Genomic DNA, 15,198 nt, shown 5'->3' on the forward strand with positions numbered 1-15,198 from the left:
ATTGCATAGTTTTAGCTGTTGGATTTCACTTGAAACTCACCAAATGACTCCTCCCAACATATTACGATGTTCTCCAAGTTTTGGGCTCAATCCGAGATCAATTGGTCCAAGAAATTGGACAATTCAGGTTTGTATGAAGCAATCCGAAGTGGAGTGTTTGGTGCATGGCATAGTTTTAGAGATTGGATTTCACTAAAAACTCACCAAATGACACATCCCACAATAGTATGATGTTCCAAAAGTTTTGGGCTCAATATGATATAGATTGGTCCAACAAATTCCATTATTCATGTTCGTATGAAGTTCGCTCTAAAATGAAGTGGTTGGTGTATTGCATTGTTTTAGAGATTGGATTTCACTTCAAAACTCACCAAATGACTCCTCCCACCATATTATGATGTTCCCCAATTTTTGGGCTCAATCCGACATCAATTTGTCAGAGAAATTGGACAATTTATGTTCGTACGAAGTTCATTCAGAAATGCAATGGTTTGTGTGTTGCATAGTTTTAGAGATTGCATTTTACTCAAAACTCACCAAATGACTGCTCCCACCATATTATGATGTTCCAAAGTTTTGGGGTCAATCCGATATCTATTGGTCTAAGAAATTGGACTATTCATGTTCGTACGAAGTACGTTCAGAAATACAGTGGTTGGTGTATTGCATAGTTTTGGAGATTTAATTTCACTCAAAACTCCCCAAATGACTCCTCCCACCATATTATGATGTTCCCCAAGTTTTGGGCTCAATCCGATATCAGTTGTTGCAAGAAATTGGACAATTTAAGTTCGTACGAAGTTCGTTCAGAAATGCAGTGGTTTGTGTATTGCATAGTTTTAGAGATTGCATTTTACTCAAAACTCACCAAATGACTCCTTCCACCATATTATGATGGTCCCCAAGTTTTGGGCCGAATCCGATATCGACTGGTCCAAGAAATTGGACAATTAAGGTTCTTACGAAGTTCGTTCAGAAATGGAGTGGTTGGTGTATTGCGTTGTTTTATTGCTTGGATTTCATTCAAAACTAATCAAATGATTCCTCCCACCATATTATGATGTTTCCCAAGTTTTGGGCTCAATCCGATATTGATTGGTCCAAGAAATTGAACAATTCAGGTTCGTACGAACTTCGTTCTGAAATGGAGTGGTTGGTGTATTGCATTGTTTTAGAGATTGAATTTTACTCAAAACTCACCAAATGACTCCCACTATATTATGATGTTCCCCAAGTTTTGGACTCAATCTGATATCGATTGGTCTAAGAAATTGGACTATTCATATTCGTACGAAGTTTGTTCAGAAATGGAGACGTTGGTGTATTGCATAGTTTTAGAGATTGGATTTCACTCAAAACTCACCAAATGACTCCTCCCACCATGTTATGATGTTCCCCAAGTTTTGGGCTCAATCCGAAATCGATTGGGCCAAGAAATTGGACTACTCATTTTCGTAAGAAGTTTGTTCTGAAATGGATTGGTTGGTGTATTGCATAGTTTTAGCTGTTGAATTTCACTCAACTCAACAAAACTCCTCCCACCATATTATGTTGTTCCCCAAGTTTTGGGCTCAATCCGACATCAATTTGTCCAAGAAATTGGACAATTCAAGTTCGTACGAAGTTCGTTCAGAAATGCAGTGGTTTGTGTATTGCATAGTTTTAGAGATTGCATTTCAGTTAAAACTCACCATATGACTCCTCCAATCATATTATGAAGTTCCCCAAGTTTTGGACTCAATCAGATATCGATTCACCCAAGAAATGGGACAATTCAGGCTCGTACGAAGTTCGTTCAGAAATGGAGTGATTTTTGCATTGCATAATTTTAGCTATTGGATTTCACTCAAAACTCACCAAATGATTCCTCCGACAATATTATGTTGTTCCCCACGTTTGAACTCCATTAGATATCGATTCGCCCAAGAAATTAGACATCTCAGGTTCGTACGAAGTTCGTTCAGAAATGGAGTGGTTGCTGTATTGCATAGTTTTAGAGATTGGATTTCACTCAAAATTCAACAAATGACTCCTCCCACCATATTATGATGTTCCCCAAGTTTCGGGCTCAATACGGTATCGATTGGTCCAAGAAGTTGGACTATTCATGTTCGTACGAAGTTCGTTCTGAAATGGAGTGGTTGGTGTGACAGGACCCGATCCAAATTCCTCTTTGGAATCCGAACTAGACCCTGTGCGTGTCCGACACTGGTGAATGTTGGGCACAAATGACCTAAATATGAATTTTAGGTTTGGGTCATTACATGGTGTATTGCTTAGTTTTAGACATTGGATTTCACTCAAAAGTCACCAAATGAGTCCTACCACAATATTATGTTGTTCCCCATGTTTTCGGCTCAATCCGATATCAACTGGTCCAAGAAATTGGGGTATTCATGTTCGTACAAAGTTCGTTCTGAAATGGAGTAGTTGGTGTATTGCATAGTTTTAGAGATTGAATTTCACTCAAAAGTCACCAAATGACTTCTCCCACAATATTATGAAGTTACCCAAGTTTTGGACTCAATCTGAAATTGATTCGCCCAAGAAATTGCACAATTCTGGTTCGTAAGAAGTTCGTTCAGAAATGAGTGGTTTCTGTATTTCATAGTTTTAGCTATTGGATTTCACTAAAAACTCACCAAATGACTCCTCCCGCAACAATATGACGTTTCCCAAGTTTTGGACTCAATCAGATATAGATTCGTCCAAGAAATTTGACAACTCAGGTTCGTACGAAGTTCGTTTAGAAATGGAGTGGTTGTTGTATTGCATTGTTTTAGAGATTGGATTTCACTCAAAACTAACCAAATGACTCCTCCCACCATAATATGATGTTCCCCAAGTTTTGGGCTCAATCCGATATCGATTGGTCCAAGAAATTGGAAAATTCAGGTTCGTACGAAGTTCGTTCTGATATGGAGTGGTTGGTGTATGCATAGTTCAAGCGATTGGATTTCACCCAAAATCCACCAAATGACTCCTCCCACCATATTATGATGTTCCCCAAGTTTTGGACTCAATCCAATATTGATTGGTCTATGAAATCGGAAAATTTAGGTTCGTACGAAGTTCGTTCTGAAATGGAGTGGTTGGTGTTTTGCATAGTTTTAGCCAGTGGCTGTTACTCAAAATTCCCCAAATGACTCCTCCCACAACATCACGTTGTTCCTCAAGTTTTGGACTCAATCTGATATCGATTGGTACATGAAATTGGACAATTCAGAGTCGTACGAAGTTCGTTCTAAAATGGAGTGGTTGGTGTATTGCATAGTTTTAGCCATTGGATTTTGCTCAAACTCAGCAAATGACTCCTCCCACCATATTTTGTTGTTCCCCAAGTTTTGGGCTCAATCAATCCGATATCGTTTGGTCCAAGAAATCGGACAATTCAGGTTCGTACGAAGTTCGTTTTGTAATGGAGTGGCTGCTGTATTTTATAGTTCTAGAGATTGGATTTCACTCAAAACCCACCAAATAACTCCTCCCACCATGTTAAAAGGTTCCCGAAGTTTTGGACTCAATCCGATATCGATTGGTCCATGAAATCGTACAATTCAGAGTCGTACGAATTTCATTATGAAATGGAGTGGTTAGGGTATTGTATAGTTTTAGCCATTGAATTTCACTCAAAACTCACCAAATGACTCCTCCCACAACATTATGATGTTCCCCAAGTTTTGGATTCAATCCGATATCGACTGGTCCACGAAATTGGACAATTCAGGTTCATACGAAGTTCATTCTGAAATAAAGTGTTGGCGTATTGCATAGTTCTAGAGATTGGATTTCACAAAAAACCCACCAAACGACTCCTCCCACTATATTATGATGTTCCCCAAGTTTTGGACTCAATTCGATTTCGATTGGTCCATAAAATCGGACAATTCAGGTTCGTACGAAGTTCGTTCTGAAATGGAGTGGTTGGTGTATTGCATAGTTCTAGAGATTGGATTTCACTCAAAACCCACCAAATGACTCCTCCCACCATATGATGATGTTCCCCAAGTTTTGGGCTCAATTCGATATCGATTGGGCCATGAAATTGGATAATTCAGGTTCGTACGAAGTTCATTGCAAAATGGAGTGGTTGGTTTATTGCAGAGTTTTAGCCATTGGATTTCACTCAAAGCTCGCCAAATGACTCCTCCCACAACATTATGATGTTCCCCAAGTTTTGGACTCAATCCTATATCGATAGGTCCATGAAATCGGACAATTCAGGTTCGTACCAAGTTCGTTCTGAAATGGACTGGTTGATACGTTGCCCAGTTTTAGCCATTGAATTTTGGTCAAAACTCACTAATTGACTCCTCCCACCATATTATGTTGTTCCCAAAGTTTTGGTCTCAATCTGATATCGATTGGTCCATGGAATTGGACAATTCAGGTTCGTACGAAATTCGTGCATAAAATGGAGTTGTTGGTGTATCGCATTGTTCTAGAGATTAGATTTCACACAAAACCCACCAAATGACTCCTCCCACAACATTACGATGTTCCCCAAGTTTTGGACTCAATCCGATATCTATTGGTCCATGAAATCGGACAATGCAGGTTCGTACGAAGTTTGTTCTGAAATGGAGTGGTTGGTGTATTGCATAGTTCTAGAGATTGGATTTCACTCAAAATCCCCCAAATGATTCCTCCCACGATATTATGATGTTCCCTAAGTTTTGGACTCAATCCGATATCAATTGGTCCATGAAATCGGACAATTCATGTTCGTAAGAAGTTCGTTCTGAAATGGAGTGGTCGGTGTATTGCATAGTTTTAGCCATTGGATTTCACTCAAAACTCACGAAATGACTCTCCTTTCACAAAATTGTGATGTTCTCCAAGTTCTGGACTCAATCCGATATCGATTGGTCCATGAAATTGGATAATTTAGGTTCGTACGATATTCGTTCTAAAATGGAGCAGATGGTGTATTTTATAGTTCTTTATATTGGATTTCACTCAAAACTCACCAAATGACTCCTCCCACAACGTTATGATGTTCCCCAAGTACTGGACTCAATACAATATCGATTGGTCCACGAAATTGGACAATTCAGTTTCTTACGAAGTTACTTCTGAAATGGAGTAGTTGGTGTATTGCATCGTTCTAGAGATTGGATTTCACTCAAAACCCACCATATTATAACTTTCCCCAAGTTTTGGACTCAATCCGATAACGATTGGTCCTTCAAAATCGGACAATTTAAAGTTGTACGAAGTTCGTTCTGAAATGGAGTGGTTGGTGTATTGCAAATTGTAGCCTTTGGATTTTGCTCAAAACTCATCAAATGATTCCTCCCACCGTATTGTGATGTTCCCCAAGTTTTGGGCTCAAATTGATATCGATTGGTCCAAGAAATTGGATAATTCAGGTTTGTACGAAGTTCATTCTGAAATGGAGTGGATGGTGTATTGCATAGTTCTAGTCATTGGATTTCACTCAAAACTCCCCAAATGACTCCTGCCACAACATTATGATGTTCCCCAACTTTTGGACTCAATCCGATATCGATTGGTCGAAGAAATTAGACAATTCAGGTTTGTACGAAGTGCGTTCTGAAATTGAATGGATGGTGTATTGCATAGTTCTAGATATGGGTTTCACCCAAAACCCACCAAATGACTCCTCCCACAATATTATGATGTTCCCCAAGTTTTGGACTCAATCCGATATTGATGGGTCTATGAAACCAGACAATTCAAGTTCGTACAAAGTTCGTTCTGAAATGGAGTGATTTGTGTATTGCATAGTTTTAGCACGTGGATTTTACTCACCAAACGACTCCTCCCACAACATTATGACGGTCCCCAAGTTTTGGACACAATCCATGAAATTGGATAATTCAAGTTCGTACAAAGTTCCTTATGAAATGGAGTGGTTGGTGTATTTTATAGTTCTTGAGATTGGATTACCACTCAAAACTCAACAAATGACTCTCCTCACACAAAATTATGATGTTCTCCAAGTTCTGGACTTAATCTGGTATCGATTGGTCCATGAAATTGGACAATTCAGGTTCGTACAAAGTTCGTTCTAAAATGGAGTGGATGATGTATTTTATAGTTCTTGAGATTGGATTTCACTCAAAACTCACCAACTGACTCCTCCCACAACATTATGATGTTCCCCAAGTATTGGACTCAATCCGATATCGATTGGTCCATGAAATTGGACAATTCAGCTTCTTATGAAGTTACTTCTGAAATGGAGTAGTTTGTGTATTGCATAGTTCTAGAGATTAGATTTCACTCAAAACCCCCCATATTATGATGTTTCCCAAGTTTTGGACTCAATCCGATATCGATTGGTCCGTAAAATCGGACAATTCAAAGTCGTACGAAGTTCGTTCTGAAATGGAGTGGTTGGTGTATTGCAAAGTTTTAGCCTTTGGAGTTTGCTCCAGACTCACCAAATGACTCCTTCTAGCATATTATGATGTTCCCCAAGTTTTGGACTCAATCCGATATCGATTGGTCTATAAAATCGGACAATTCAGGTTCGTACTAAGTTCATTATGAAATGAGGGCGTTGGTGCATCGCACAGTTCCAGAGATTGGATTTCAACCAAAGCCAAACAAATGACTCCTCCACCATATTATGATGTTCCCCAAGTTTTGGACTCAATCCGATATCGATTGGTCCATGAAATCGGACAATTCAGGTTCGTACATAGTTCGTTCTGAAATGGAGTGGTTGTTGTATTTCATAGTTTTAGATAGTGGATTCCACTCAAAACTTCCAAAATGACTCCTTCCACAACATTATGATGTTCCCCAAGTTTTGGACCCAATCCGATATCGATTGTTCCATATGAAGTTGGACAATTCAGGTTCATATGAAGTTCGTTCCGAAACGGAGTGGTTAGAGTATTGCATAGTTCTAGAGATTGAATTTCACCCAAAACCAACCAAATGACTCCTTCCAGCATATCTTGATGTTCCCCAAGTTTTGGACTCAATACAATATCGATTGTTCCATGAAATCGGATAACTCAGGTTCGTTCGAAGTTCGTTTTGAAATGGAGTTGTTGGGGTATTGCATTGTTTTACCAGCGAATTTCACACAAAACTCACCAAATGACTCGCCCCACAACATTGTGATGTTCCCCAAGTTTTAGGCTCAATCTGATATCTATTTGTCCATGAAATCGGACAATTCAGGTTCGTACGAGGTTCGTTCTGAAATGGAGTGGTTGGTGTATTGCATAGTTTTAGCCAGTGGATTTCACTCAAAACTCACCAAATGACTTCACCCACAACATTATGATGTTCCCCAAGTTTTGGACCCAATCCGATATTCATTGGTCCATGAAATCGGACAATTCAGGTTCATACGAAGTTTGTTCTGAAATGGAGTGGTTGGTGTATTGCATAGTTCTAGAGATTGGATTTCACTCAAAACCCACCAAATGACTCCTCCTACAACAATATGATGTTCCCCAAGTTTTGGACTCAATCCGATATCGATTGTTCCATGAAATCTGACAATTAAGGTTCGTACGAAGTTTGTTCTGAAATGAAGTGGTTGGTGTATTGCATAGTTTTAGCCGGTGGATTTCACTCCAAATTCACCAAATGACTCCTCCCACAACATTATGATGTTCCCCAAGTTTTGGACTCAATCCAATATCGATTGGGCCATGAAATCGGACAATTCCGGTTTGTACGAAGTTCGTTTTGAAATGAAGTGGTTGGTGTATTGCATAGTTTTAGCCGGCGGATTTCACTCAAAACTCACCAAATGACTCCTCCCATAACATTATGGTATTTGCCAAGTTTTGGACTCAATCCAATATCGATTGGTCGATGAAATTGGACAATTCAAGTTCGTATGAAATTCGTGCATAGAATGGAGTTATTGGTGTATCGCATTGTTCTAGAGATTGGATTTCACACAAAACCCACCGAATGATTCCTCCCACAACATTACGTTGTTCCCGAAGTTTTGGACTCAATCTGATATCTATGGATCCATGAAATCGGACAATTCAGGTTCGTACGAAGTTCGTTCTGAAATAGAGTGGTTGGTGTATTGCATAGTTCTAGAGTTTGGATTTCACTCAAAACCCCCCAAATGATTCCTCCCACGATATTATGATGTTCCCCAAGTTTTGGACTCAATCCGATATCTATTGGTCCATGAAATCGGACAATTCATGTTTGTAAGAAGTTTGTTCTGAAATGGAGTGGTCAGTGTATTGCATAGTTTTAGCTGTTGGATTTCACTCAAAACTCACCAAATGACTCTCCTCTGACAAAATTGTGATGTTCTCCAAGTTCTGGACTCAATCCGATATCGATTGGTCGATGAAATTGGACAATTCAGGTTCGTACGAAGTGCGTTATGAAATTGAGTGGTTAGTGTATTGCATAGTTCTAGATATTGGATTTCACCTAAAACCCACCAAATGACTCCTCCCACAACATTACGTTGTTCCCCAAGTTTTGGACTCAATCCGATATCTATTGGTCCATGAAATCGGACAATTCAGGTTCGTACGAAGTTCGTTCTGAAATGGAGTGGTTGGTGTATTGCATAGTTCTAGAGATTGGATTTCATTTAAAACCCCCCAAATGATTCCTCCCACGATATTATGATGTTCCCCAATTTTGGACACAATCCGATATCTATTGGTCAATGAAATCGGACAATTCTTGTTCGTAAGAAGTTCGTTCTAAAATGGAGTGGTCGATGTATTGCAAAGCTTTAGCCGTTGGATTTCTCTCAAAACTCACCAAATGACTCTCCTCCCACAAATAGTGATGTTCTCCAAGTTCTGGACTCAATCCGATATTGATGGGTCTATGAAACCAGACAATTCAAGTTCGTACGAAGTTCGTTCTGAAATGGAGTAGTGGGTTTATCGCAAAGTTCTTGAGATTGGATTTCACTCAAAACCCACCAAATGACTCCTCCCACCATATTATGATGGTCCCCATGTTTTGGACACAATCCGATATCGATTGGTCACATGAAATTGGACAATTCAAGTCCATACGAAGTTCATTCTGAAATTGAGTGGTTGGTGTATCGCATAGTTCCATAGATTGGATTTCACTCAAAACCCACCAAGTTTTGGACATAATCCCATATGGATTGGTCCATGAAATTGGACAATTCAGGTTCGTACGAAGTTCGTTCCGAAATGAAATGGTTGGTGTTTTGCATATTTCTAGAGATTGAGTTTCACTCAAAACTAACCAAATGACTCCTCCTACCATATTTTGATGTTCCCCAAGTTTTGGACTCATAGCAATATCGATTGGTCCATGAAATCGGACAATTCAGGTGCGTACAACGTTCGTTCTAAAATGGAGTGGTTAGTGTATTGCATAGTTTTAGATAGTGGATTTCACTCAAAACTCACGAAATCATTGTGATGTTCCCTAAGTATTGGACTCAATCCAATATCGATTAGTCCATTAAATTGGACAATTCGGGTTCATACGAAGTTCTTTCTGAAACGGAGTTTCAGAGATTGTATTTCTCTCAAAACCTACCAAATGCCTCATCCCACCATATTATGATGTTCCCCAAGTTTTGGACTCAATCTGATATCGATTGGTCCATGAAATCGGACAATTCAGGTTCGTACATAGTTCGTTATGAAATGGAGTGGTCGGTATATTTCATAGTTTTAGATAGTGGATTCCACTCAAAACTCTCCAAATGACTCCTCCCACAACATTATGATGTTTCCCAAGTTTTGGACTCAATCCGATATCGATTGGTCCATGAAATTGAACAATTCAGGTTCGTTCCGAAACGGAGTGGTTAGAGTATTGCATATTTCTAGAGATTGAATTTCACTCAAAACCAACCAAATGACTCCTCCCAGCATATTTCGATGTTCCCCAAGTTTTGGATTCAATACAATATCGATTGTTCCACGAAATCGGATAACTCTGGTTCGTTCGAAGTTCGTTCTGAAATGGAGTGGTTGGTGTATTGCATAGTTTTACTAGTAGATTTCACACAAAACTCACCAAATGACTCGTCCCACAACATTGTGATGTTCCCCAAGTTTTAGGCTCAATCTGATATTGATTTGTCCTTGAAATCGGACAATTCAGGTTCGTACGAGGTTCGTTCTGAAACGGAGTGGTTGGTATATTGCATAGTTTTAGCCAGTGGATTTCACTCAAAACTCACCAAATGACTCCACCCACAACATTATGATGTTCCCCAAGTTTTGGACTCAATCCGACTTCGATTGGTCCATGAAATCAGACAATTCAGGTTCATACGAAGTTCGTTCTGAAATGGAGTGGTTGGTGTATTGCATAGTTGTAATGACTCCTCCCACAACATTATGATATTCCCCAAGTTTTGGACTCAATCCGTTGTCGATTAGTCCATGAAATCGGACAATTCCGGTTCGTATGAATTTCGTTCTCAAATGGAGTGATTGGTGCATTGCTTAGTTTTAGCCAGTGGATTTCCCTCAAAACTTACCAAATGACTCCTCCCACAACATTATGATGTTCCCCAAGTTTTGGACTCATTTCGATATCGATTGGTTCATGAAATCGGACAATTCTGGTTCATTCTGAAATGGAGTGGTTGGTGGATTGCGTAGTTTTAGCCCTTGGATTTCGCTAAAAACTCACTGAATGACTCCTTCCACAACATGATGGTGTTCCCCAAGTTTTGGACTCAATCCGATATCGATTAGTCCATAAAATTGGACAATTCAGGTTCGTAAGAGGTTCGTTCTGAAATTGAGTGGTTGGTGTATTGCATAGTTTTAGCTAGTGGATTTCACTCAAAACTCACCAAATGGGTCCTCCCTCAACATTATAATGTTCCCCAAGTTTTGGACTCAATCCGATATCGATTGGTCCATGAAATTGGACAATTCAGGTTCAGACGATGTTTTTTCTGAAATGTAGTGGTTGATTTATTGCATAGTTCTAGAGATTGGATTCACTCAAAACCAACCAAATGACTCCTCCCACCGTATTATGATGTTCCCCATGTTTTGGACACAATCCCATATAGATTGGTCCATGAAATTGCACAATTCAGGTTCGTTTGAAGTTCGTTATGAGATGGAGTGGTTGGTGTATTGCATAGTTCTAGCGATTTGATTTCTTTCAAAACCCACCAAATGACTCCTCCCACCATATTATAATGTTTCCCAAGTTTTGGACATAATCCGATATTGATTGGGCCATGAAATCGGACAATTCAGGTTCGTACGAAGTTCGTTCTGAAATGAAGTGGTTGGTGTATTGCATTGTTGTAGCCAGTGGATTTCCCTCAAAACTCACCAAATGACTCCTCCCACAACATCATGATATTTCCCAAGTTTTGGACTCAATCCGACATCGATTGGTCCATGAAATCGGACAATTCAGGTTCGTACGAAGTTGGTTCTGAAATGGAGTGGTTGGTGTATTGCATAGTTTTGGCAATTGGATATCACTCAAAACTCACCAAATGACTCCTCCCTCAACATTCTGATGTTCCCCAAGTTTTGTACTCAATCCGATATCGATTGGTCCATGAAATTGGAGAATTCAGGCTCGTATGAAGTTCGTTATGAAATGGAGTGGTTAGTGTATTGCATAGTTGTAGAGATTGGATTTCAGTCACAACTAGGGGTGGGCATAAAAATCGATAAACCGATCAAACATACCGAACCAAACCAAACCAAACAGAAAAATAGTGTTTTTTGACCAAACCGAAAAAGTCAACAACAGAACAGAACCGAACCGAAGGTCCACAGTTTGGCCTTCGGGTCTCATTTTTTCAGAACTTAAGAAGCTGAACCGAGCCGGTCAATATTTAAATATATATATATATATATTACACGTGGCGTCGTATGATTGGCGAAAAAAATATTCATGTGAGCTTGCTTGCAGCAGATCCTTCACAAATTTTTAAATTTTTGCCGTAACCCTCACACGTGACTCTCTCTCTTCTCTTTCGCTCAGTCTTCTCCTCTCTTCTGTTTTCATTTTTCTTTTTGTTTTTGACCTAAGAGGCTGCGATGCCTCTCTCTCTCTCTCGACCGTCTCTATTTCTATCCTCTTACTCTCTGTCAATCAGCGACCGTGCCACCTTCATTCCTGCACGCAGGTCAGCTTCTCTTTCTCTTATCTGTTCAACTTTTTTCCCGTCGCGTCTTTGCTCCGTGAACTCTCTCTTTGCTCTCTCTTCTTATCTCAATTTTTCTATGTTTCTCAGTTTCAGTTTCTGATCGCCGACAACATCTATTCCTCTCCTGCGATTTCTTCTGTGGGTTTCTCTCTCATATCAGTCAAAGGTGAGAGCATCATCTTCCTTTGAATTTAGTGTTAATTCTAAATTAAATTTATGGTTTTTTTTCTTTTAAATTAGGCTCGTTGATTTGGTGGTTGAGGTTGATGTGATGATATATTTTTTCTGTTAAGATTTTTGGGTTGTTGAATTAGGGCTGCCACCAATTAGGTTATGCTGTGTTGTGATGATTATTTAAAATTGACAAAGAAATTATGAACTGTTAGTTTCATTATACAAATTAGGGCTGCTAGCATTTAGGTTCTTCTGTTAAATTATTCTAATTAGGGCTGCTACCAATTCATTTTTGTTTTATGAAATTAGGTTCTGTGAAACTACTAGGTTTTGTTTCTGCTGCTGTGTTAATTATGTTTATGTTTCTTTTTGTTAAATAGGTTGTGCTGCATGCTAGGTCTGTTTTGATTGGTTAGTTTCTGTTTTTATTAAAGAATAGATGGAAGAGTGATGATATATTTGCAATCTAACATTGTTCATGCATGATACTTCAATTTTTTTGAACAAATTATGGTTACATATTAAAGATTAAGACATGCAGTTCAAATTTTGGTTTTAATTTTAGGATTTTTTTTTTTTTTTGGAGCAGTGGGTATTTAAGGGTATTTGGTTTGAATTTGGTTTGAATTTATGAAAGGAATGAAGCTTGTTTATAACCTAACCCTTTTTTTGATTTCAGTCACAGTTGTTTAGCATCGCTGCTGCTGTTGAGCTTTGAAAGTTTGGAAAATTTTGTTCAAATGGAGGTAAATATTTGTTGCGAACCCTATTTTTGTTTTGTTTTGAGTTAATATGTTTGTATTCTGTAATTTGTAATCTATTTTTGTAATTTTTTTAAATCTGTTTTTGTGTTCTGTAATTTGTAATCTGTTTAAATCTGTTTCTTGCATCTTTGGATAGGAAAAATTTGTTTGTACTGTGTTTAAATCTGTAATTTGTAATCTGTTTAAATCTGTTGCTTGCATCTTTGGATAGAAAAAATTTGTTTGTACTGTGTTTAAATCTGTAATTTGTAATCTGTATGTGATTTAAATCTGTTTTGACTCTGTTTCTTGCATCTTTGAATCGGAAAAATCTATTTTTACTGTGTTTAAATCTGATTTTTGGATAAGATATATGTTTAGGGAGTTGTATGCATAGGAAAATCTGTTTTGACAGTTTAAATGTGATTTTTTTAATAGGATATATGTTTTAAAATATTTATGGGTAGTAAAACTTTGTTAGGCTGTGTTTAAATATGGTTTTAATATGTGAAGAGGAACTTGCTTCTAATCAGGATCAAATGCATGGGAATGATGATTATGTACCTTGTAGTGATGTTATTGTACCTCCTACAGCAGCATCACAAAATCCAACATCATCACCATTAGAACCTAGTACCGGGAAAAGGAAACCTTGTAAGAAGGAGAGTGATGTGTGGGAACACTTTGAAAAGTATGATTTGGTATTGGATTTGAAAGGGGTAGATGGGACTAAAACAAAAGAAGTTGAAAAAAGGGCTGAATGCAAGTATTGTAGTGCTACTTATGCTAGTGATACCAAGAAAAATGGGACTAACAACATGTGGAAGCATCTAAAGAAACAATGCTTGCAATATCCTTATAGGCACAAGGATAAGAACACATGGACGCTCGCATTTGATGCATCCAAGGGTAATGCTCTTGTTTCTAGGAATTTTAACAAAGATGATTGTTTGGATGCTTGTATTAGGATGGTGGTTCGGGATGAGCTACCTTTTAGCTTTGTGGAGGGTGAAGGGTTTAGTGAATTTTGTAGTGTTGCATGCCCACAGTTTAATCCACCCTCTCATAGAACTCTTGGGAGAAGATTTCTAGAAATGTACCCAAAAATGAAGGAGAAGTTGAAAGTTGACCTTCGTTCACATAGAATATGCCTTACAACTGATACTTGGACATCGGTTCAAAATGTGAATTACATGGTGTTGACTGCCCACTTTGTGGATTCCGACTATAAAATGCACAAAAGGATCCTAAATTTTTGTGTAATTGATAGTCATAAGTGGGAGAGCATTAGGAAATTGCTTGAAAATTGTTTGATTGATTGGGGACATGAGAAAATACTCACAATTACTGCAAATAATGCAGCTACCAATACAAAGGCAATTGAATATGTGAGGAAGAAAATAAATGGGTGGAAAGATTCGAATAGTGTGTTAGGAGGAGTTCAAATGTGTAATAACCCAAACCTAAATTAATATTTAATTAGTAATTTATTAAGAGGAAAAGACAATTTTGCCCTTGTAATAATTTATTAAAGAAAAGTTAACTTTTTGATCGAGAAGGGATTTGATACTTTCACACACACCGTTGCGTAGAGCAAGACAAAACGAGTCCGTAGACACAAAGTGGGCTCGAATTGGAGCTTTAACGATGAAAATACGGTTAAAATACTCTGAGGGGCAAAATGGTAATTTTGAAAATCATGATTTTTTTTGTTAAAACCTGATCTTCTTCTTCTCTCTCCCTCACGATCGTGACACCCTACTCCCTTCAACATTCTCTCTAGCCCAACGCCACCTCCTTTTGTGAACCACCGTCATCGGCCACCCTAAGCCGCAAGACCGGAGCCAAAACGACCGGCCAAGCCTCGCCGTCAGCCTCCGCCCACCTCGACGCCAGCCGCCGGAAAATCACGAAAACTGCCAGTTTTCGTGCGAAACTTCATGGTCGTCGATCTCCGTCATCCGGCCACCAAATCGGACGATCCAGGTATGGATTTTGAACCTCTCGAGCTGTTCTAGCTGCCTTTTGGGTACGATTCAATCGGTTCTTAACGTAGGTAATTCGATTTGTGAATTGAAATTCGACCGATTTTGAGATCTCGATTTCGGCTACTTCCAGTCAGTTTTTGGGGTAGGTCCCAGAACAAAAGTGGGTCCAAATAGGGTGTTATACCTA

At 38.7% G+C, this 15,198-nt stretch overlaps 1 protein-coding gene across 1 annotated transcript; it reads left to right on the forward strand.

The window, feature by feature from the left end:
* Positions 13,518-14,495, forward strand: LOC18787987 (zinc finger BED domain-containing protein DAYSLEEPER). The gene has a single exon (XM_020570949.1). It carries the CDS (start codon positions 13,518-13,520, stop codon positions 14,493-14,495), a length of 978 nt encoding a protein of 325 aa, XP_020426538.1.

Source organism: Prunus persica, chromosome G8 (assembly GCF_000346465.2).
Source record: "Prunus persica cultivar Lovell chromosome G8, Prunus_persica_NCBIv2, whole genome shotgun sequence".
Lineage (NCBI taxonomy): Eukaryota > Viridiplantae > Streptophyta > Magnoliopsida > Rosales > Rosaceae > Prunus > Prunus persica.

Coding starts and splice junctions, on each gene's coding strand:
- LOC18787987 (XM_020570949.1), top strand. CDS start 13,518: ATGGTTTTAATATGTGAAGAGGAACTTGCTTCTAATCAGGATCAAATG.